At 38.0% G+C, this 25,064-nt stretch overlaps 1 protein-coding gene and 1 non-coding gene across 2 annotated transcripts in view; one reads left to right on the top strand and one right to left on the bottom strand.

Moving 5' to 3' along the window:
• Nucleotides 1–4,867: 4,867 nt before the first annotated feature.
• Nucleotides 4,868–25,064, bottom strand: part of CRY1 (cryptochrome circadian regulator 1) — a 76,580-nt gene continuing 56,383 nt past the window's right edge. Inside the window, exons 4-13 of the mRNA XM_049783115.1 lie at nucleotides 23,547–23,731; nucleotides 22,918–23,006; nucleotides 22,147–22,287; nucleotides 21,585–21,896; nucleotides 19,585–19,736; nucleotides 19,185–19,387; nucleotides 17,430–17,525; nucleotides 12,299–12,370; nucleotides 6,807–6,904; nucleotides 4,868–5,287 (exon numbers count right to left, since the gene is read on the bottom strand). Coding sequence (XP_049639072.1) covers nucleotides 6,807–6,904; nucleotides 12,299–12,370; nucleotides 17,430–17,525; nucleotides 19,185–19,387; nucleotides 19,585–19,736; nucleotides 21,585–21,896; nucleotides 22,147–22,287; nucleotides 22,918–23,006; nucleotides 23,547–23,731 — 1,348 coding nt within the window. The 3' untranslated portion in view covers nucleotides 4,868–5,287. The remainder of the gene's footprint in view (nucleotides 5,288–6,806; nucleotides 6,905–12,298; nucleotides 12,371–17,429; nucleotides 17,526–19,184; nucleotides 19,388–19,584; nucleotides 19,737–21,584; nucleotides 21,897–22,146; nucleotides 22,288–22,917; nucleotides 23,007–23,546; nucleotides 23,732–25,064) is intronic.
• LOC126023653 (U6 spliceosomal RNA) lies at nucleotides 16,905–17,006 on the top strand. The gene has a single exon (XR_007500757.1). It is a non-coding gene; the product is annotated as a U6 spliceosomal RNA (small nuclear RNA).

Here is a 25,064-nt window from a genome sequence, read left to right as displayed (position 1 = left end):
ACTTAGAAATAATTTCTGGAGGTGCTTGGGAGACCATATGTAGGATGCCAGGGATGGAGGCTGAGTTGGTCACTTGCAAGCAAGCACCCCACAAGCTGTATTATTGTTCTGGCTCAAGCTGTTGTCTTTTATATGCCATATTTATTTCAAGTCATGATGAAAACATAAGACTTTGCATAGACTTATTTAAGTCTTAAACTTAAACTTAATGGGGGGGAGGTCCCAGAGCTACCCTTGGTGTCAGTCACTGAATCAAATTGATGCCAGGGAAAGGTGATTTTGGTAGCCACACGGTCATACTGGATAGTGATGAAGGGAAAGGGAATGTGTTCTTGAGGATCCAACCTGGAACCTTGCATAGGTTGTCATCCCTGGATCCCTCAACTCAATTTTTCATGCTGCCAGCACAGTTTATGACTATAGAGTACAAGAAGTAATAGTGGAATAAATTAAGGTCTTAAATTCTGTAACAAATTTCAAAGATTTTAGAACACGACCTCTCTAATGCACAGTTCTCAAACACAATGCATCTACTAAACTGCAGCACATCTGCCAATATCTCTCCTGTTCTTTTCAGTGATTATTAACTACAATTAAGCCTGAGCTGAAAAAGTAAAAATTACCTAAAAAAACACAATTGTCTCCCATTAAACGATAATAAGGTATATAAAGATAGTGTTTTTATTCCCTAAAATATTTATTCACGTTAAAAGTGAATCGTCCATTTCCCTGGATGGTGATGATACCTGTCTATATATATATGTATGTATGTATATATATATATGTATATATATATATATATATTTTTTTTTTTTTTTTTTTGGCTTTTGGGCCATACCTGGTGGCACACAGGGGGTTACTCATGGCTCTTTGTTCAGGAATCACTACTGTCAGGCTTGAGAGACCATATGAGATGCCAGGGATTGAACCTGGGTCAGCCACATGCAAGACAAATGCCCTACCTGTAGTGCTATTGCTCCAGCCCTAGATGTCTATAAAATTTAAATCCTGTACTATATATTTGGATTGTAGAGTGAAATGTGAGGTACAGGTATCTGAAATAAAGATGAAAAAATCTCTCCCCTTTCTAACAGTGGTGAAAGAAGACAAAAACATTTATTCCTCTTTTCTCAGTAAAGGGATTTATCAGTGTTAATTAATTAGCCAGGATAATTCACATACCATGAACTGTTAAGAACATTTCATGTGTAGTATGAAAAAGATATGATTACTACCCCTATTTTACAGATGAGAAATAAAAAAGGTCAAGGTGGTTAATAGAAGCTGGAGAGGTAGCACAATGGATAAGGTGCTTGTCTTGCATACTGCCAACCACAATTTGATCCCTGGCACCCTATATAGCCCCAAAGCCGCATCAGAAATGATTACAGAGTGCTAAGCACTGCCAAATGTGTCACAAAAACAAACAAGAAAGGTTAATAAATTGCCTGAGATCTCAAAGCTGATGATAAATGGCAGACCATGCAACTGACTCCATGGCCTATGCTCTTTGTTTTGTTTTGGTTTGTTTTAGTTTTGGGGCCACAGCCAGCAGTGCTCAGGGGTTCCTTCTGGCTCTGTGCTCAGAAATCACTCCAGGTAGGCTTGGGGTACCATATAAGATGCAGGGGTTGGACCTGGGTTTGTCCTGCATCGGCTGCATGCAAGGCAAACGCCTTACCGCTGTGCTATTTTATCTGGCCAGAAAGGTTCATGCTCTTACTATTTTCCTAAAATAAATCATTAAATCAAACAAACTAAGTCATTGTTACAAGATTCATTACCTGAAAAAATAACTCCGTTGAAAAAATCTTTATTTTAGATAACTTTACAAAGTATTTAGATGACAATACTATTTGGATCAATCTTTTAAAAATGCTTACTTTGTTAAATATATGGTAGCTATTCCTTCAGAATTCTGACACATTGTTTAAAAAATCTAATTTATTACCATATCTCACATATCCATGTTCTTCCCTTAAAAAAATTAAAAGAGACACGCTGGTCTCCCAGCTTCTTGAAGGATCTCTCCTTCCTGGGAGCCGGGAGTCTAGCAGGAGGAGGTTTGGCAGGCCCCCGCCATGCCGGAGGCCTGCTTGGCCAGGCCTAGGGAGGGTGCGGGACTTGGGTAACCCCAGCACCCCTCTGCTGCCTTGCTCCAGATCTCCAGGGCTTCCCTGGGCCACACGCCTGGGCAAGCCGGTGAGTTGAGTCCCTTGGTGGAGCTTGAAGTACCCTAGGCCTTCCCCCACTATCCATGCGGCTCCTTAGGGAGGGTCTGGGTGGGGCTCTGAACTTCTGGTCTCCCAGCTTCTTGAAGGATCTCTCCTTCCTGGGAGCCGGGAGTCTAGCAGGAGGAGGTTTGGCAGGCCCCCGCCATGCCGGAGGCCTGCTTGGCCAGGCCTAGGGGGGGTGCGGGACTTGGGTAACCCCAGCACCCCTCTGCTGCCTTGCTCCAGATCTCCAGGGCTTCCCCGGGCCACACGCCTGGGCAAGCCGGTGAGTTGGGTCCCTTGGTGGAGCTTGAAGGTACCCTAGGCCTTCCCCCACTATCCATGCGGCTCCTTAGGGAGGGTCTGGGTGGGGCTCTGAACTTCTGGTCTCCCAGCTTCTTGAAGGATCTCTCCTTCCTGGGAGCCGGGAGTCTAGCAGGAGGAGGTTTGGCTGGCACTGGTAATCTCTATCCAGTCTACATTTTCAAAATCGCTCCCCGCGCACACAAGAAACATTAATAGTACTCTCAGAAGAAACATTAATAGTACTCTCACAAGAAACATTAATCGTACTCTCACAAGAAACATTAATAGTACTCTCACAAGAAACATTATTAGTACTCACTATCATTGAATTATGTTTTTATGTATGCAGAATGTCCATTTTGTACTCTGCCCTTTTGCATACCCCTTCATAAGTTCATATTTCTCTTTAACTTCTTTAACTCCTATCATCATTACTCCTTTTTTACCCTTTCTAACTTAAGTACTGTTGAATCCTAAGTCACAGACCAAAGTGGTGCCTTAGAGTTAACACCCACCCAACTATTTTTAAAGGCATAAAAAGGACACATATCTTTTCAACATTTTATGGGTGTTTACTTTGACTGCTATAACTTTTGCTAAATACTTTCTTATACAGTGATGATCTCCCCCCATGTTTTTTATCTTCTCTTTGTGAACTGCTCAATATGGAATTTGGTGTGAAAGAATCCCTCAGTTTAATACTTATGTTTGAACCAAGTCATGGGTCTTGTTGGAAATGTTCATATGCCCCCATATATCTGATAGCACCACGTGGCTTTATATCTTGTTTGCGTAGGCACACTAACATGGGAAAATACTATACATACCAATAAGTTCTTATCTAATAGAAATGGGAACACACAAATCTTGTAGTGCAATGAGACCTTACACCCTGAACATTGACATAAAGACCTGGCACAGGCCTCAGAAGAATGGGCATTCTCCATTTACCCCTTGATCTACAGAAGACATTTACAAAACATCCAAGGTTGTATATAACATCACCCGGAGGCATTCCTGTACCAGGGACGACCCTATAGCTGCTCTGACATTGATCTACTCAAAAGAGACACCCCTTAACACTGAGAAGACAACAAGAACAATGACCTGCTTACTGGACAGGGCTTGCTGTATTGCCCCTTTATGGTGAGGTTTGTCTATAACATCACCTGGAAGCAATCCTCTACCACGGAAGACCCTACCACTGCTCAGACATCGTCCTGCTCAAAAGAGACTTCCCTTAACACTGAGAAGACTTAACAACAACAACCTGCTTACAGGACAGGGCTTCCTGCATTCACCTTTCATGGTGAGGTGAAACGAGAAGGCACTCCACATCATGACTTCAATGTAGGACATGCAGATTCCAGAATCTTTAATACAGAAACATGAGACCAACAACAGAGACTGTGTGATAAGTGTGTTGGCGCTACGGACAATGTCTTGGAGCGAACGATAACTTTCCTGAGGCCTAGAGCTGGTCTTATGCCAGGAAACTTCAGGGGTAGGATCTCTTTGTATTTAGGCCAAGGTTATTCCTTTCCATGCCTCTCATATTTTGGTGGGCCTATGCAAACAACAATTGCCACTCTAACACCGTTTTTACTGTGCTCCTTTGACTCTAATCCTTAAAACGCACCCACTTAAAATTTGAGGTTAACTTAAGCTAATATGCATGTACATGGAAATGTAAAAAATACTATGCCTCTAATGTTTAAGGAGTTACATAAGTTTGATGGCTTTAGATTGCCTGGTGTGCTGTTAAGAAATATTATAATGTGCTACAATCTGGGGACTTGAGGGACAAAGTAATTGCACATGGATTCTGTTTTATTTATCTTAACTTTCTTTGGTGAAAGTTCAAAGTTAAGATATCAGCAAGGGGACTTCTTCTGATAATTATGTTATGGGTGATTGTCCTTCCACTGTAACTTTACCTTATCCTCTTTCTTTGCATCTTTTGTTCTCATAATTCATAATAAAAAATTATAAAAAAAAAAAGAGACACTAAATAAGCAGTGTTGGGATCTAAAGTAGTATAAAGCACACGAGTCCATAGGTGAGGTTCTAGATTTGAATTCCCAATCTTCCCCTACACTCCCCCAAATCAAGAATTTAATAACAAAACACCAAATACAGAAGATTCCATATATGTGAATACTTTAATAACAAGGCCACTTTAGCTGTAAACAAACAAAAGGAGACAAGGAGTATTTAACACATGATACTTCCACAAGTTTTGAGTCCAAATAGGCATGAGGTTTGAACACTTATTGTCTTTGTTAACATAGGCTATAACTACCAATTTGATTACATACATTTTTGAAAACATTATTAAAGATTGCAAAGATAAATCAATGTCAAGAAAATTTTAACCTAAAATTTTAACAAAGTCTCTTAAGAAAGTATAAACTTCTTATTTTCCCACACTGACTTTCAAAATTTTTATTTATATCATAAATCCATTTGCAACCTTAAGCTTTACCATACATCAAAAATTATCAAAAATATATTGATGGGTCTATGCTAACTGTGACAGTATTTACATGAAGCAAACTCTTTGACCAAATTCTTTATATACAAATTGCCATTTTATCTATGTGAAGGTTATTAAAAAGTTAAAAACCACAAAAATGCCATTAGAAACAATATATTTAAAAATGTAACTATTTTCCATCAGTGAAGAACATTTTAAAATAATTTAACTGAAAAAGTATTGAACTCCCCACCAATTTCAGCTGCAACAGTATTTTCCTCCTGAACGTTTTCTGTGATTTAAGGGGGAAAAGAAAAACTAGGTAAAGTTTGATTGCAAGAAATTAAATGATTATAAATTTGATGTGTTTATTGATCTTATCAAGAAATTTACAGTATAATTAGAGTGCCATTAAAAGCTAAGTGATAGGGCCAAAAAAATAATACAGCAGGTAAGGCACTTGCCTCGCAAATGTTTTATCTGGGTTTGATCACTGACACCACATATAGTCCCCCTGGGTGTGTGCAGCAAGATCTCTAAGCCTTCCCGGAGCCAGGAATAAGCACTGAGCACTACCAGGTGTACCCACCCCCAAAATAAAAATACTCTCCAAGAAACAAAAACTAAACAAAACAAGTTAAGTGATAATTAAAAAACAAAGAGCTAGAGCCAGAGAGATAATACAGTAGTATAGTGGTAGGTTGCTTGCCTTGCATGTAGACTACTTCTTGGGTTCTATCCCCAGCACCCAAGTTCTTCAGATAGCCTAAATTCCCCAGCCAATGTAGAGTCTACCCTAAATATAGAGTCAAAAGTAATTCTTGAGCATGTCAGGTGTGGCCCAAAACCAAACAAAAAGTAAGCTGAAGTTAACTTCATAAACTAATCTTTAAAAACTGATAAATGTTAATGTTTTTATAGGTTAAATATAAAATATCCCATATCAATGAAAATGAATACAGATATGATTTTCTATACTTCTGGAAAGGATATATACTGAAATTTTATAAGCTATCCAATACTGAAAAGAATAATTTTTATGCAGAGTTATGAGGCAAAGATTTGAGAAATAGTCCATACTGGGATTATTATATAAATGCCACTAAGATAGAAGGCCACTTTGCTTTAAAGTTGTGAGCACATAGCAAAGAAGTGAAAAAACAAAAACCCAATGATGTCTTTTTCTGAAAGAAAAAAAGATTTGAGCATACAATAAACTCCTTTTGAGGGGTAGGTGGAGAGACAACCAGTGTTGCTCAGGGCTTACTGTAGGCTCTGTGTTCATGGATTAGTCTTGACTTTGTGTTCAGTGATCACTCCTGGCAGGGATTGGGGGACCATATAGGGTACCTGGGATTGAACCAGAATATGCAAGACAAATGCTCTTTCTGCAGAACTATCGCACTGGCCCCAACTTAAAGGTCACTGATTTGAATGACCATATAAATGCGTGTAATACCTTGTCAAAGAGACTCTTTTCTCTTGTAAAAGAATTGATCTGATATCATTAGGAAGTAATATACGTCATTTTTTGGGGGGGGCCACACCCAGTGACGCTCAGGGGTTTACTTCTGGCTATGCACTCAGAAATCGCTCCTGGCTTGGGGAAAATATGGGATGCTGGGGGATCAAACTGTGGTCCGTCCTAGGTTAGCATGTGCAAGGCAAACGCCCTACCACTTGCGCCACCACTCCAGCCCAACTGCTCATATTCTTATTTTAAAATAGAAATCAATTCTATTTTGGAAATTATTTTAATTTAAATTATATATTCACCTTCAAAGCAAGACATACAGCGCTGAAATAGTTACCTAGTTAGTGCTTTGTCGCTGGACTTTAGGAGTCTGCCTGTCCTCTTCCTGACTCGGCCTTTTCCCACTGCTGAGACCAGTGCCTGAGGAGCTTCTTCCTACACAATTAAAGAATGTATGTTTTGCAAAGATGCTCCCACTAGAAGCGAGAGGAGATGCACTGGTAATGAGTGTGATGTTATAATTATGTACATGAGAAACCACTATTAATAGCAGGGCAAACCACACAATCTCAATTTAAAAAATTATAAAGACAACATATCTTTTAGGCTGAAAAGATACCTTAGTAGGTTGGAGAGTATATTTTGCATGCAAGAAACCATGGTTCAATATCTAGCATCAGATGGGGTCCCCAGAGAATTGCTGAGAGTGACTCCTGAGCAATAGCTGATAATAGCCCCTGAACACCATTAAGTAAGGCCTCAAGACAAATAAAAATATATTTAAAGAATCAAGAGCCAGAAACAAACTCAAATATATATGGAAAACTAATTCATAACAAAAGATTAAAGGTATAAAACGAAGTAAGGAAATACTTAATATTACTCAATAAGTAAGTATTAGAAAAATTGGACAAGTACATGCAAAGGAATAAAACTAGACAATAATTTTATACCTTATACAAAAAAAAAAGACATAGCATGACAGGTTGGGTACATGCTGTGTATGCAGAACACCAGGCATGTTTTCCCAGCAATACAAGGCTCCACAGACAGTCAGAAGTAGCTCCCGATCACTAGCAGTTGTGCTCTTCCCACAAAACAACAACAGATGATCAGGAGAGATAGTTCAACAGTCTGAGTGCATGCTTAACATGTAGGAGGCATGAATTAAGTCCATGGCATTGCATGGCCTCCTGAGCATTGTGATGAGTGATCCTCAAATACTAAGCCCTCCATCCTCAACTGCTAAGCCCTCCAGGCACCAGGGTGACCCCAAAAAATACAAAAAAAATAATAGAAGATTTGAATATAGATGTAAACCTAAAATACTTAGGGGAAACATAGATGACAATGACAAAAGAAAAACAAAAATGAATTTTACCATCTTAAAATTTTTCAAAACTTAATTGGCCACCACCCACAGAATGGGAGAAACTATTCACCCAATGCCCATCAGATAATGGGCTAACATCTAAGATATGTAAGATAATTACAGAACTTAATAAGAAAAAACATCTAGCACCATCAAAAACTGGGGACACTTCCTCAAAGAAGAAATACAAATGGTCAAAAGACACATGAATAAATACTCCATTTCACTAATCATTAGAGAGATGCAAATCAAAACAATACTGATGTAGCATCTCATGCCTCAGAGACTGGCACACATCACAAAGAACAAGAACAATCAGCGCTGGCAGGGATGTGGGGAGAAAAGAACTCTCATTTACTGCTGGTGGAAATGCTGTCTAGTCCAGCCTTTATGGAAAACAATATAGAGATTCTTCAAAAAACTAGAAATTGAGCTTCCATCTGATCCAGCTATACCATTCCTAGGGATATATCCTAGGAACACAAAAACACAAAACACAATACAAAAATGCCTTTTGCACACTTGTATTCATTGCAGCACTATTTGCAATAGCAAGAATCTGGAAACAACCCAGATGCCAACAACAGATGAGTGGCTAAAGAAACTATGGTACATATACACAATGGAATACTATGCAGCTGTAGGAAAAAATGACATGGATGGACATGGAAATTCTGCTATATATGGACATGGAAACTATTATACTAAGTGAAATGAGTCAGAAGGAGAGAGATAGAATAGTCTCACTCATCTATGGAATTTAAGAAATGTAAAAGACATTATTTTAATAACACCATAGATAATAGTGATGAGGGCTGGAAGGACAGACTATGATATGAAGCTTGCCACAAAGAGTGATGAGTGCAGTTATTGAAATAACTACTATCATGACAATAGTAGTGAGTGAGAAAAAGTAGTAGCCTGTCATGAATAATACAGGCAAGGGATGGAGGATGATGGAGATGGGGAGCACTGGTGGTGGGAAGGTTGTATTGGAGAAGGGGGGTATTCATTTTTTATAACTGAAACCCAACTACAAACATGTTTGTAATCACAATGTTTAAATAATTATTTAAAAAAGATACAATTAATTGAGTAGGAATGACATTATGGAGGGTATAGAGTGCTTGCCTTGCATGTGGCTGACCCAGGTTCAATCCCCAGCATCCCATGTAGTTCCCCCGAGCTATACCAGTAGTAATTCTTGAGTTCGGGGCTAGGAGTCAACCCTACCCTCACTGAGTTTGACCCCACCACCAAAGAAAACCGAAATAAAACAAAACTTAGGATATAATCATGAAAAGAAAAGACAACCTACTAAATAAGAGACAAGTATTTTCAAATCACATATCTGAAATGAGGTCCAATATGTGTGTTTATACCAAATGCATAAAACTCAACAACAAAAAACTATATATATAGTTATATATATTATATAGCAAACTATATAAAAAATTGAGAAGATATGAGTCTATATTTCTACAAAGACAACAGATAGATGACCATTAATCACAAAAAAACAATGTGTATAATTTCTTCCTACTAAGGAAATAAGGTATCACTTGATATCTGTGAGTGACTATAATCAAAAAGATAAAAAAATCAATTTCCTGTTGGCAACAGAGAAAGAAAAATAAGAGCCTTCTCAAATGTGAATGCATTAAAAATATAGAAGTGGACCAGACCAGTCAATCAAGTCCCACATGTGCCCTAACCAACTAACTCTAGGAAGAGGAACAGAGAGCAGCAGCTTTGTACTAATGAGTGAGTCTGAGCTGATTTAGTAAGCCTGAAGTGGCAAACTCTTAACAGCAATCCTATTTCCAAGGAGAATCAATAATCAAGAACAATATACTGCTACTCATGCCTGCCTAAAATTACACCTTGGCCATTTACTATCCACACAGTACTTGAAACAATGAAGTGGAAGAGCTAACCTGCACAGATAGATGATGACAAAAACCTGAGAAAGATTCCAAATACACAAGAGCTCTCTACTCTTCCTGATGATGGATTCAAAGCAACAAACGTTAAGTTGAATTGAAGAATAGAGAAAAGCTTCAACAAGAGAAACAGTATGAGAAAACTTCAGTAAGTCACTGAATTGAAGAGCTTATCTGAAGAATTACAACTCATAATGACAGAATAAGCAGCAGAATGACAAAAAGCAAAAGTATTGACTCAATGTGCTGGGGACAAGATACAAGAATCGTCCAAAGAGAATAGAAGGGGGGACTTTAAAAAAGTAGGGTAGGGGCCAGAGAACCAGAACAGTTGCTTGCTTTGCATGTGTCAACTTGAAATCAATCCCTAATACCTTGTATGTAAGGTGTCACCACCATTCCTGATCACAGAGCCAGGAATAAGTCCTCACCATTATTATAGACCCCAAACCAAAATCAACCAAACAAAAAAAGGTAGTCTTTATATACTGTTAATGGGAACTTCCATATGGGTACAGCTATATAAAAATCAATATAGAGATGTCTTGAAAAATTAAAAACAGAAATTTCATATGATTTAGTCATTCTATTTCTGGAAATTTATTTGAAAATCACACTATTTTTTAAAAGATTATATAGCTATGATAATTGCATATATCACTGTTATCATTCCCCCAACTTCCTACCTATCTTACCTGGATAGTGAGACCCTTCCACTGCTGGGAGGGGTCTGTGGTTGGTAATTCAAGTGGCCTGGGGGAATGGTGAAACAGAGACTCAGCAGGAAGAAGCAGGTAGGGTAGAGAGAGATGAGAAACAGCATGGATGCAGAGGAGCAAGAAAGAGGCTGTTTAGCTTAGAAGCCACATATGGTGATTAGGGCCTTGTAAAGAAAGTTGGATGTCTCCTGAAATCTGACTGCTGTGGACCATTTCTTCACCATCACCCTGATACCTACAGACACACCAGGCCATAGGTGCTGAGATGCCAGGCTGGGCCGAGAAAGGCCTCACCATCCACTATCCATCCATGCACCATCAGTACTTTATAATTAATAATTAATACTACATATCACTATGATATATTGCATCATATATATACAAAAGCCAAATGCTGTAAACATAATGGCAGACTGTTTAAAGATGTGGCTGGGTGAACACTCAAAGAGCTGAAAGCACGCTCTGCATGTGTGAGGCCCATATTTGATCCCTAGTACAATAGAGTTTCCCAAGTGTCAGAGGAAGTGACTCTAAGCACAGAGACTTGGTTTAGTTTGCAAAGCCCTACAATCTGTGGATCCCAAATGAAAAAAGTTAAACTTAATGGAAAAATTTCAAAATAAGATATGGTACAGTGTACATGAGAATACTACTCAGTTATTTTAAAAATGAAATCTTTGAGCCAGAGCAATAGTGGGTAGGGCACTTGCCTTGCACAAGGCTGACCCGGATTTGATCCCCCAACACTCCCCTGAGTCTGCTAGGAGTGATTCCTGAGTGAAGAGCCAGGAGAGACCAGGCACTGCCAGGTGTGCTCCCAAACAAAAACAAAACAATAAATAAATGAAATCCTTCTACTGACAACATACACAGCTTAAAGGGTATTGTGGTAAGTAAAATTATTTAGAAAAAAAACATATTCTTTTACATTCTTCACTCATTTAGAAAATCAAGAAACTAATCACCAAAACAAGAAAAAGACCTCACTCACACATAAACTCCTAGAGGTCATAGAAATAATGCAGGGGTCAAGGCACTTGTCTGGCATACAGCAAACCTGTTTAATTCCTGCTACTGTACAATCTCTCAGCAATACCAGGTGGAGCCTCTAAGCACAGAACTGGGAGTGGTCTGCTAGTATGTCAAATATGGACCCCAAACCAAAATAAAACAAAACAAACTTAATCTTTGACTATGTGAGCGAAGCAATGGTTAAGATAAGGGGAAAATGGGCAGGGGAAATACTGTAAATGATAGAAATCTCTCTGGCTGGATCTCTGGCATCCTGTGATCCCTCTATCACTGCTGGCTATGACACTGGTAATTTCAACACCACTGAGCCCCAAGTACCAACAGCCCTCTCAAATTGAGTACAGCTAGGAGTGGTCCCAAGTTTCTCCAGGCATAGCACATATGGCCCCTATTAAAAAATAGAAAAGGGGCTCACCCCTCAATCCCCCCTCTGGAGAAGTCCATGTTTTCTCTTGAACATAACTCTCTCTCTCTCTTTCTTTCCCCTCACACTTCTCTAAATTTCTTTCAATAAGAACTATTTTGCTTCACTAAATTAAAAAGGAAAAAAAGAGGAAAGGGGTAATTGTAAATCAAGTTCAATGGCTTAATTAAATGTAAAAGAATGGAAACCATTTTTAAAGGTGGATACAATACAGACAGATATTATTCTGCACAGCTCAGAGTTACAAAAACTTCATTTAAAAACGTAAATAAATAATAACTTTAAATATTTAAGATAGGAAAGGTGGGGAATAAAACTACTTAAATGCTTCATTCTTACCTTGCTTTAATAGATGAGTTTGTTGACTATCTCCATGAGCATAATGTAAAATACCACTTCCTTGAAAGTAACCTGATGGTATTTAAAATAAAATGCAAGTTATGTATGTATGTATTAACACTACAGATCCAGTATTTATATTTAAGATCATTTATGTCTTTAAGACTGAAATCAATCCTTCATGTGAATAAAAATAAAACCACACATTAAAAATAGAAGATCAAATCAAGGCTAAAATAAATTGTTGGCTATTCAAAAGGCAAAATCAATGATAATCATTTTCATAAAAAACACACTTCTTTACAGGATGACAACAATCAGACATTCAACCAAGAAGGCATAACATATCAAGAGTGATAATAAATACATCTTTCCTCTACCTCTTTTTTTTTTTTTTTTTTTTTTGGGTCACACCCGGCAGTGCTCAGGGGTTACTCCTGGCTGTCTGCTCAGAAATAGCTCTTGGCAGGCTCGGGGGACCATATGGGACACCGGGATTCGAACCAACCACCTTTAGTCCTGGATCGGCTGCTTGCAAGGCAAACGCCACTGTGCTATCTCTCCGGGCCCAAATTGTGCTCCTCTACCTCTTATTCCCAAACCTTACTTTGGAAAACAGAGCTTATGGGCTCTGTCAGATGATAGTTAATGGTATAAATCACAGAAGGAGGAGACAAACACAATGTAAGCAGAAGGTAATCTATTAACATCAACCTTTTTCACACAAAATGTCATAGCAGACTGGGTTATTGCAGAAAACTAGGGGTTTAGAAAACCTTATTTGTCATTGTGTTCAAATTAAGGAAAAACAGAAGCATTCGTCCCCAAGAGAAGTGACCTTATGGCCTAAACATGACAATTTACTATTTACTACTGATTTGTTTAATTGCTTTATTTAGAAAAATGTAAGGGGTTATAGGAGAGGGAGAGGAAGAGAAAAATATATATCACAGGTAGTTTAGATGTTGGGACAAAGCTGCCATTAGATACTGTAGAAACAAGGAGGAAGTTGATGGGGGATACAACGGGGACACTAAGGAAAGAAAATTTAATTTTACTGGAAGATTCACAGTGGCAGTCCTTTGGTCATCATAAACTCTTACTAGTTTAATTCAATATCAACAATTCATCTTTCAGTTCTAAGATAAATGAGATTAATCTAATTAAATACTAGTTAAATAGATATACTCACTAAAAGGATACAAACTATATATAGTTAAAAATCTTGGGACCCAAGCAATAGTACAGTGAGTAGAGCGCTTGTATATGACCGACCCTGGTTTGATCTCTGACACCACATATTGTCCCCTGAGCCTTCAAGGAGTGTTTGAGTGCAGAGTTTGGAATAAGCCCTGGGAACAACCAGGTATGGCCTGCAAACCAAAAATTAAATGAATATAAAAATAAAAATCTGAAAAAACCTAAATAGTTTCCAAAGTGACTGTGCTATTTTATATCCTATCTCAGTAGTAAGGTTTCCAGTCTTTTCACATCCTCTACAACATTGATTACTGTCTTGTCTTTTCTATTTTAGCTGCTTAAAAGTGAGTATAGGATGGCTTGGGTCTCTTCTAGAATTTACATTGAAATCCCTCATCCTAGGCTATCAGTAGTAGTCACTGATACTAATTGGGGGTGAATGTATCCTGATAGTGTTTAAATTTGCATTTCCCAAATGACTAATAAAGTTGATGAATAAGTATTTATAATAATAATATAATAATAACAAAACAAAACCACTTCTGTTGGGTGGCCTGTCACACAGTGCTCATGGCTTATTCTTGGCTCTGTGCTCAGAGATAAATCCTGGTGGGGTTCAGGGGACCATATGAGATGCCAGGGATTGAACCCAGGTTAGTGTCGTGCAAGGCAAATGCCCTGCTATTGTACTCTTTTTCCAGGCTCTGTAAAAATAAACATAAAAGCAACACTACCACACTACCTCTCAACAAAACTTCCTTAGCTAGTTCCTTAGGTTCTCAATGTTCTCTCCCATTTATTCCCTCTTTCATGTGAAAGCAGCACTTTGCAATTTAACCTTTTCATTTGTTTTTGTTTCCCAGGTGGACTATAGGCTCTGGGTGGCTTTTACACTTTCTAGGTCTTTTGAAAGTCTCACAGCATCTGACTACAAAGTAAGTTACAAACAAATATTTGCTTGGTTAGAAAGCTTTTAAGAATTAAATACACATCATAAAATAATGTATGTTTATAAAGTTATGAAACTAAATTATTCCAACTTAAGTTGCTAGCATGATTGCCTCCAAATACTGGCTACAGATTGGAAAGGACTACAAAGGCAATATGTACCATCATTATGCACAAGCCAGGTGCCTGGAGACTGCTGCATCATATACATTCTGCTACTTGACTGTTATCAAACTGACACACAGAAGTTCTGTCCCTCATACTTGCACACAAAAGAAGCGTAACAAATCATCTGATACAACTTTTGAAATGACACTTTAAAATTGAAAGACTTTACTTCAAATTGTAGAATAATCTGAAAAAAATTTCTGAAGTATGACATCATCACTGGCAACTAATTTTTACTATCAAGAGAAACACATTCCGGCAATAAGGTGTTCTATTTCACAGAAATGAGGAATGGTACCACATTTGCAAAAGCTTAGTTTATAGGAAAGGACAAAATTTGAAACTAGTCAAACTCTGATCAGACTAACTTTAATTATGAATTAACTGTGTGGTCTTAGACCAATTACCTAAACTTCCTAGGCTTTTTTCACCAATCACAGAAAGAGAGTCCCACTGATACTTACCCAAGATATGTGAGAATGTGGTAAAAAAAAATCCCCTTGACTAGCAGTCAAATGTGATTGCCTTTGTTCCTCCCTAAGCTAATTCTTGGAGGAGAAAGCAAGAACAAATGAGCTCAAAGAAAGAATATTTCTAAATTCAAAAAGGTTACATTTTTCACAGTTTTATTTTTGGTTTAGGAGCCACATTTGTGGTGTTCAGGAGCAACTACTGGCACAATGCTTAGAGGTCACTCCTCGTGGTGTATAGGGCACCATGTGATACTGGGATGAAACACAGGTCTTCTGCATACACTCAAGACTATCTATGGCCCTAGATTTTGTTATTTATATCAATTTTGAACATCTGACATAAAAAATAAACTAAAGCATTCCTGAGGCCAAAATTAGCAGTAGAGCATTTATTTTGCATGTATATTTAATTCCTGGCACTGGAAAGCTTTTGAACATTAGTAAAATGATTCCTAGTTTTTATCCATGACTTAACATTAATATCACATATAAATATTAATATTTATGCAGAAACAAAATATTATGTAGAAAACTGTCAGAGACTTCATAAAGAAGAGTTCATGGTAAAAGAACTAGAATAACTTTACACATATGATAATCTTTTGGCATGTTCAATAGGTCATTGCTCTAGTTAACATATGAGGGATGGAGAAACAGCATAGAGTAATGGTGCTTGCCTAGCAACCTGATAATTTCCTGAATATCACTTGAGCAAAGGAGTAAATCCAGTAGTAAGTGATGAGTACCCCTAGGTGTGATCATTACTCCGACTCCCCATTAAAATGTTATAGATATGTACCTAAGCAGAGAAAAAAGAATGAACTTTGTGAACATCTGAGTTTCATTTGGGGGGAGGGTCATACCCAGCAGTGCTAGAGGTTTCTCCTGGCTCTATGCTCAGAAATCGCTCCTGGCAGGCTCAGGGGACCATATGGGATGCCGAGATTCGAACCACCATCTTTTTTTTTTGAACCACCATCTTTTTGCATGCAAAGCAAATGCCCTACCTCCATGCTATCTTTCCAGCCCTCAAGTTTCATTTTATCCTTAAAATTGGTTTTTCTATTCTCTTTACAAAATCTTTACTTTGACTCAAATTTTACTAATTTAATGAAGCTTTCCATTTTTAAAATTTCACTAATAGAGGGAGGGTTTGTGTTTGCATTTATGCACACACATATATGTAAGAGTATAAAGAATCTTATCACATATTATTTTATTTTAGGGGGAACACCTGGCAGTGCCTTGGGTTTACTCCTAGTTCTATGCTCAAGAATTACTCCTACCCCAGTAGGAGGACCGATTAAGTCCCAGGGATTGAACTTGTGCCAACTGTGTGCAAGGAGAATACCTGATTCAATAAACTATTTCTCCTGTCCCATCACATGTTTTGTTTGTGCTTTGGGGCCACACTCAGCAATGCTTTTGGCTCTGCACTCAGGAATCACTCCGGGTGGGCTTAGGGGACCATATGAATGCAAGGATTGAACCTGAATCAGCAGTGAGCAAAGCAAGCCACTTCCTGCTGTACATCTCTTGGCCCCCATCACACATTCTAAAGGTATGTTTTTGTGTTCAGTACTAAGGTATTTATAATGCAATTTATCAACTGCTATGAACATGACCTTAAAGTATTTTCCATATTACATTTGTCTTCTGCTACCTTATTACATTCCAGCCAATAAGGAGCATTCATTGAAGTATATAATATATATATATATACACACACACAAACACACACATATATATATGTACATATATATATATATATATATATATATATATATATATATATATATATATATATATATATATGAGTGCTCGCTTCTGCAGCACATAAAATTGGAATGACACAGAGAAAATTAGCATGGCCCCTGAGCAAGGATGACATGCAAATTCATAAAGTGTTCATGTTTTTTTTTTTAAAAATGAAATATATACAAACACAAGATGTCCTCAGCCCTTAAGGATTTTTTAAAAATATTTTATTGATTTACAAAGTTCTTCATAGGTAGGATTTATTTTTAGGCAAGAGAGCTAGTGCTGGGGTTAAGAGCTTGCCTTGCATGTGCAGTTCAATGCCTAGCACCACGTATTATCCTGAACTTGAACTTTGAACATTGAACTTGCATGTGCAGTTTAATCCCTAGCACCACATATTATCCTGAGCATCTTGGGTGACCCCTAAGCATAAGGCCAGGAGTAGCCCCTGAGCATTGCTGGATTTCCCATCCCCAAAAGAAAGATGCATTTTAAAATAAATATCATAGTGAAATTCAATAAACAGTATATTTAAAAATAAATCTCTTGTTTCTAGATAAAGAAATTTCTTTTTCACTTACTTCCACTGCTACTAGAACCTGAGGTATTTTCTCCAGAAGAATACCCCATGAAATTTCCATTCCCATTAGGATTAGATGGCACTGTTGCAAGAAGACCTAAAAGGAAAGAAAATCCCATTAAAGGGGTGTTCTTTTTTTTTTCTTTTTCTTTTTTACTGCGATGAGAGAGACGAGAAAGAGATAGTGAAGGAAAGGGAGAGAGTGGAGAGAGAGAGACACACATACATACACAGAGGGAGTGAGAGGGAGATGGGGGAGAGGGAGAAGGGGAAGAAGAAAGGAATAAGAGGGAGAGAGAGGGAGGAAGAGGGAGGAGAGAGAGGAAAGAAGAGAGAGAGGAAGGAGAGGGAGAAGGAGGGAGAGATAGGGAGAGGGAGAGAGAAAAGAGTGACAGGGAGAAGGAGAGAGAGGGAGGAGAGAGAGGGAAGGGGAGGAGAGGGACCTAAAGGGGTGTTCTTTTCTATAATTAAAACCCAACTACGAACATATTTCTTTTTTAAAATTATCTTTATTTAAACACCGTGATTACAAATATAATTGTAGTTGTATGATTACAGTCATGTAAAGAACACCCTCACTTCACCAGTGCAGGATTCCCACCACCAATTTCCCAGATCTACCTACTCTCCACCCCACCCACACCTGTACTCGAGACAGGCTTTCTTTTTCCCTCATTCATTCACATTGTTATGATAGTTTTCAGTGTAGTTATTTCTCTAACTGCACTTATCACTCTATGTGGTGAGTTTCATGTCATTACCTGCATCTGCATGGGAGGATGGGGGGAAGTAAGAATTGGGACTGAGGCAGTAAAATATTAGAAATGAGCTCTGTAGGGCAGTATCAAGGTCCCAATACAAGATGGATATTATGGATATATGCACACAATATTACCAATATGAAAACAAAGAGAAAAAATTTCCACTGACTGTCCCAACATAAACCAGTGGTAGAACAGCCTGCCCTCCTCCCAGAGCGCATTCACATTAGTGTAGGGAGAGATAGGGGGAAAGCCTGTTGACCCCTATAGAGTCCACCTAGACCAGTGCCCAGGGAAAGACTGAAGTCCAGGGGAGAAAAACCCTATACCTGGCAAGAGCTGGTCTCCAGAATCAAGGAGGAAACCCGAAGCCAGATGTCTGCCCGCCCTCCTCCCCATGCACCTCCCCCCTGGAGTATGGAGGGAGGGGGGAAACTGAGGACCACTAAGAGTCCACCTGAACCCATTTCTGGCCATCTAAGCTGGCACCCAGGGAAGGCCTGGAGTCAGGGGAAAAAGACAAGGATGGCTGGGGGCCTGCCAAGCCTCCCAGCACTCCCCAGGCTAGGGAGAAAGGTTCTGGTATGGGGCCTCCCCAAACCCTATACCTGGCAAGAGCTGGTCTCCAGAATCAAGGAGGAAACCAGAAGCCAGATGTACAAACATATTTCTAATCAGGTGCTTAGATAAATATATTATTTAAACAATTGCTTTAACAAACCTAAAACAATGAACTATGATTCAGAGGCCACAGAGATAAGGTACCTGCATTGTACACAAACATGGTAAGGCATTTGTCTTATAAATAAGGTCAAAGATAAGCACATGTGCCTTGCATACAGTATATGGATTTTGGTCCCTAGCACCATGAGGTCTACCAGGAGTGATCCTTGAGCATTTCTGGGGTGGCCTTTCCCCCATTTGTTTTTAATCAAGCTCAAATTCAAGCACAGGGACATAAACTGGAAAAGAAACAAACCAAAGACTTTACACACCTAATCCTCTATATCGTGAAAGCTGCTGATAGATCTGTTTCATCCTCTCAATATTCAAACGGCTTGCCTCAGCATGATTCACCATTGGTTTAGGATAATTTACTCCTATCAAACATTTGGCCACTTTCTGGATACCTTCTGGTGCATTCCAGGGATCGTAGATATATTTCGCAGGGAAACCTCTAAGGACAGGCAAGTAACGCCTTTTGGGAGAAGAAACATCATTAAAAGAATGAACTATTAGTAAATTTTAACAAACTCAAACCAATACCATTTAAGTGATTGGTTTATTCTTCCCTTCATCATCTCTGCTGCCCATTGTAAATTGGGAATACTTTAAACTTTATGAAAAAGTCTTCCTGTACTATTCCAAGCTGAATAATAATCATCCTTGATTTACCTTATATAGTCACCATTGGGATCTGTTCTCCTACCAAAACCAACAGGGCAATAGCAGTGAAAAAACTGTTGGAAAAAGGAGCTACAAGATAGCCACATCCAACTCCCAGCATTTATGCTCCAATCTGCATCAAGCAATAATTCTTCAAATACCTTCAGAAGTAACAGTAAACAATTAGTTTGCACTACATAATTCAAAAGCAAGCATGTTCATATAAAAAGTCAAGATAAAGAATTCTAGCACAGAACTATAAAATTAAACATTCCAAAGTTACCTCCCATACCTGCATTCTTACAGATAAAAATCGAGACAAAGAAATTCTAGCATAGAACCATAAAATTAAACATTCCAAAGTTAACATACATACCTGCATTCTATTCTAGAATAAGTTATTCATCTACATTCTGTTCTTTAATAAATTATTTCAGGGGAAAAACATATGAGTAATATAAGTAGAATTCTGAATAGAATTTACCTTAAAAATCCTTGCAGTGTTTTTGTTGTTTGTTTTTGGTGCACACTCAGGGAATCACTCCTGGTGGACTCAGGGGATGATACTGGGTGCCAGGGATCGAAACCAGGTCAGCTGAATGCAAGGCAAAAGCCCTACCTATTGTACTATGGCTCCATCCCTCCTTGCAGTGTTTTAAGGAGGGAGAGAATAAAAAAATTATCAAAGTCACTGATAAAATGGGATATAAGGACATTAAAGAAAGGAAGGGGATAGAGATGCAGTTCATGGTAGAGCACTAGTCCTGAATGTGTGAGGCACTGGGATTAATTCCTAGTACCATAAAAAGTCTGTGTTTTCAAAAAAAGCACAAATACAAATAAATTACCAACAAAATTTTACTAGTATACTCATCTGCCTACTAAAGGGAACCACCAAGCATAAAGAATCTTTTAAAATGAACATGATTTGAGTTTATTCTTGGAATTACTTGATCCAAAAGAAAAAAAATAATACAAATTATATTTTAATGAATTAAAGTGTGTGCTATACACCTACCTCATGAACAATTCTGTACCAGGATGATTAAATACAAAACAAGGGATCAGAAATTGTCCTTGGAGAGGAGAAACCATGTTGCAGAAGATGAAATATTTATGTAAGTACTATTATGTATAAAATGAGATGAAGTTACAAAATGAAGATGCTTCACTTTACATAAAGTAAAATTTAAAAATTGTGACATTGCTAGGAATATAGGCCAGTGGAAGAACAAATGCTTTAGGTTCAATCACTGGCACTGCAAAAAAGAAACAAAAAAGCTGTGACAATAAAATAATTTGTTTTAAGATATAAGTGGATGAAATGATAGTATAGTGGATAGGGTGTTTATTTTGCATGAGGCCAACCAATTCAGTTTTCGGCATCCTGTATGTTCCCTTGAGTTTACCAGGAGTAAGCCCTGAGCACCACCAGATGTGGTCCAAAAACAAACAAAAAACTAAAAAGGAATGGATAATACACCATTAAGATCTCTTGGATGTGATAGATATGATCTACTTTATGTAAGTCCAGTGTGTTAAAACCTTAGTTTCCTTAATAGCCAGGCTGGTTTAACTACTGAGATAACTCCAGGCAAATCAACTTAGTCAGTTTTCACCATTTCTCTTGTCTGGTCATACAGTTCTACTTTCCAAAAATTTGCCTGTTATTTTAAATACTTAATCTGTTAATAAACTGACAAATAAATCAATTTTAGGGCACAATGAGCTGAGCAAATGCTTTTCATGCAGGAGGCCCAGGTTTGATCCCCAGCAACATATTGTCTACCAATCACTGCCAGAAGTAGCCCGTGAACACTGCACTGCTGGGTGTGACCCAAAAGCCAAATAAACAAAAATTAAGTAAAAATTATAAAAAATTGTAAAAATTGCCTTAATAAAGTACACAGTCCTTCAAAATAACACTATATCACTTAGAATATTTACCTTCATTCCTTCTTCCCAACTTAATCCACAGATCACAATATTACATCACTTAGAATATTTACCTTCATTCCTTCTTCCCAACTAATCCATAAGTCACCTCGTGTCAGGAAGCAAGCAACTGCATGTCTAGCTAAATGGTGAATCCAACCCTCCTGGCGAAGTTGTGTCATGATGGCATCAATCCAAGGAAAGCCTGTCCGGCCTTCTGCCCATTTTGCTAAAGCCTCAGGATTCTTATCCCAAGGAATCTGAACACAGATGGGATTTCCTTCCATTTTATCAAAACGTGGGTTATTTGTTGCTGCTGTATAGAAAAATTCACGCCATAATAATTGTCCATAAAGGGAAAGTGGAGGGCAACTGTTCTTCTTTACCTGTGATTAGAAAAGCAAAGAATCAGATATTTTGTTTTCTTTGGTTTTGTTTCTGAGTAACACCTAGCAGTGCTCTGGGGCTACTCTCAGCTCCATGCGTGAGATTAACTCCTGGTAGTCAGTGACCATGAGGTACTAGGAACTGAACCCAGGCCTCTTGCCTACAAAGCATACACTCAGCTTGTTGGTCTGTCTCCGATCAAAATTTTAAGTAATATTTTAAAGAAGAAGTTTCTGTTTTTGATAATACCTTTTTGTAGAGATCTGTTAGCTTGAAGTAAAACAGTCGACATGACAAACAACCAAATCGAAGATAAGGACTGAGTCCAGTGGGGCTAGCAAGCAGGGAATTTGCATTCATTCGAGGTCTTTCAAAGTTTGCTACCCAAGCCTAAAAATACAGAAAGAATTACAATAATTACTAACTACACTAATTACTTTTCACTTTAAAAAATGCTTAAAGTTGGGTTTTCCTTTAAAATTAAGTATTCTTGAGAAATAAAATCTCAGCCACAAATGAAAAGTTTTAAAAAAACAAGAATAAAAGTGAAAATTCTTTTATTCTAGACATTCCAATGCAGAACATATTATGAGATGTAAATTACATCAGAAACTGTCTTAGACAGAAAAAATGGATAGTATTGAGGAAGAAATATTCTGAAGACAGAAAAAGGTACTTATTTACTTATTTATTTTGGGTCACAACTGATGAAGCTCAGGGCTTACATTTAGCTCTGCATTCAGGGATTACCCCTCATGAGCTCAAGGGACATAAGGATTCCTGGGAATAGAATCCAAGTTTGGCATGTGCAAAACAAGCACCATATGTGTTGTTCCAACCCAGAACCATGTATTTTTACAACCTAGAAAAGGTATTTAAATGCAAAGACTATTTTATAAAGAATTAGATTTTAAGTATTTTTCTTACTATTTTTCAATAGTTTACTTTTGTTTTCTAGGGTACTATATTATTTTCTAAAAAGCCAATTTTAACATATGAATGTGCTTTATATTATCATACTTTTCTTTCCAAATGTCTTTCCAAACGAGTTAGTGCTTCAGTTTCTCCCCCTGGCCATACGGCAGAGGATAAGCCATCTGTATCAAAACCTAAACAAAAATAAAAAATAAAAAAAATCATCATTCTTCTGGACCTAAAATAATTTTCATCTAACCACAATAACTGAAAGAACAAACTTACCTACAGAAAAGTTTTGAGAAGCATAAAAATAGTTTTTTGTCTGTTCTGGAGCCATGCCTAACAACGCTCAGGGTCATTCTTTGTGGTGCTCAAAGGACTATATGTGATGCTGGGAATGGAACAAAGGCCCACTACGTGAAAGGCAAGCACCCTACCCACCAAACTATCACTCCAACTCTGTATCAAATAAACCAAGAACCCTGTGCAAGGCCTCACATAAGAAGGTTGTATTATAAGGCCTCTATTTTTTAGGATATACATTTTAAAGTGATAACAGGTCACTTAATTATAAAAGATACATTAGCATTTTTTAGTTTTAAGAGTATTCTTTCTGAAATTTTCCATGTTTTTAATTTTAATGAAAAATATTTTATAAATTGAAACTAGAATTGGGATTTTTCTTATTTAATCATTTGAGAGAGTTCAACACTACTGCTAGTTATACCTACCTAGTTCTTCCAGGGAAGGGACTCCATATTTCTCATCATGGTCATCAGACAGAGGAGTTGTACATTTTTCTATGACTTCTGAAGTAATAGTTTCCACTGGTATTGCTAGTGGTTCCATTTTGCTAATGAGAGTCTGGAATCTTTTATAAGTAAGAGGAGGCTGTCCACCATTGAGTTCTATGATCCTATTGTAAGAATCATTAAAATGTGCTGAGTATTTGAAAGTGACAATATATTTTTGATAGATAAATTATTTTCAGATAAAAATCACAAAGCAAAAAGAATCACTTAATTCCAGAGAAGACACAAGAGACAGAAAACAACAATTAACTTATATGAAGTAGGGGCCGGAGAGATAGCACAGCGGTGTTTGCCTTGCAAGCAGCCGACCCAGGACCCAAGGTGGTTGGTTCAAATCCCGCGTCCCATATGGTCCCCTGTGGCTGCCAGGAGTTATTTCTGAGCAGATAGCCAGGAGTAACCCCTGAGCATCGCTGGGTGTGCCCCCCCATAAAACAAAAACAAAACAAAACAAAAAAAAACCCCAAAAAACCTTATATGAAGTCAACCCTGGTTCAATCCCTGGCAACACATGACCCCACAAATACTGTCCAGAGTGGCATCTAAACAGTCTTTGAGCAACAGTAGGCCTAAACCTCTTCCTATCCCCCTTAAAAAAAAAGATTCTAGAAGAGACACCAACCAGAGAGGCTGCTCAATGGAACGCATACTTTGCTTGTAACTCTCAGAAAAGCATGGTTCCCCAAAACTTCCAGGAGTGAGCCCTGAGCATCAAGTTAGGAATAGTGACACAGACTGGGATCCCAAACACTAATATCTTCCTTTCTCAAAATAAACATTCTAGGAGAACATTGGCTAGTTATTTGACTAGAAATTATGTTAAAAATGTAAATAAATTTGAAAATAATTATCCTCATTTTCTAAATATATGCTGCATGTCAAAAAATAACAATATTGGAGCTAGTGATAAGATAGCATATAGGGTGCTTGCCTTGCATGTGGATGACCCAGGTTCAATCACTGGCACCCCATATGTTCTCCTGAACATGACAAAAAGAGCTCCCAAACACTGCCAGGTATGAACCACAAACCAAAAAAAAAAAAAAATCAGTATGCAAGTATCAAAGCTGTAAGACTAGGTTATTAAAGCATCTATGAGTTAAGTGTGGCTAAATGGAGCTAGAGTGGTGGCACAAGTGGTAGGGCATTTATTTTGCACATGGCTAACTTAGGACAGACTGCGGTTCGATCCCTGGCGTCCCATATAGTCCCCCAAGCCAGGAGCTATTTCTGAGCGCCTAGCCAGGAGTAACCCCTGAGTGTCACCGGGTGTGGCCCAAAAATCAAAACCAAAACCAAAAAAAAAAAAGTGTGGCTAAAGGTAGTAACAGCAGAGTAATATATATGAAAACATAGAACATGTTGATTCCAACTCTAATAACTTCTAAATGGCAATAAAAGCAAGACAGGACAATATCCTATCAAGAAGTGGCAAGT

The sequence above is a fragment of the Suncus etruscus genome, chromosome 11 (assembly GCF_024139225.1).
Source record: "Suncus etruscus isolate mSunEtr1 chromosome 11, mSunEtr1.pri.cur, whole genome shotgun sequence".
Classification (NCBI taxonomy): domain Eukaryota; kingdom Metazoa; phylum Chordata; class Mammalia; order Eulipotyphla; family Soricidae; genus Suncus; species Suncus etruscus.
The sequence above is the reverse complement of the archived record's forward strand: the minus strand, read 5'-3'. Positions and strand labels throughout refer to the sequence as shown.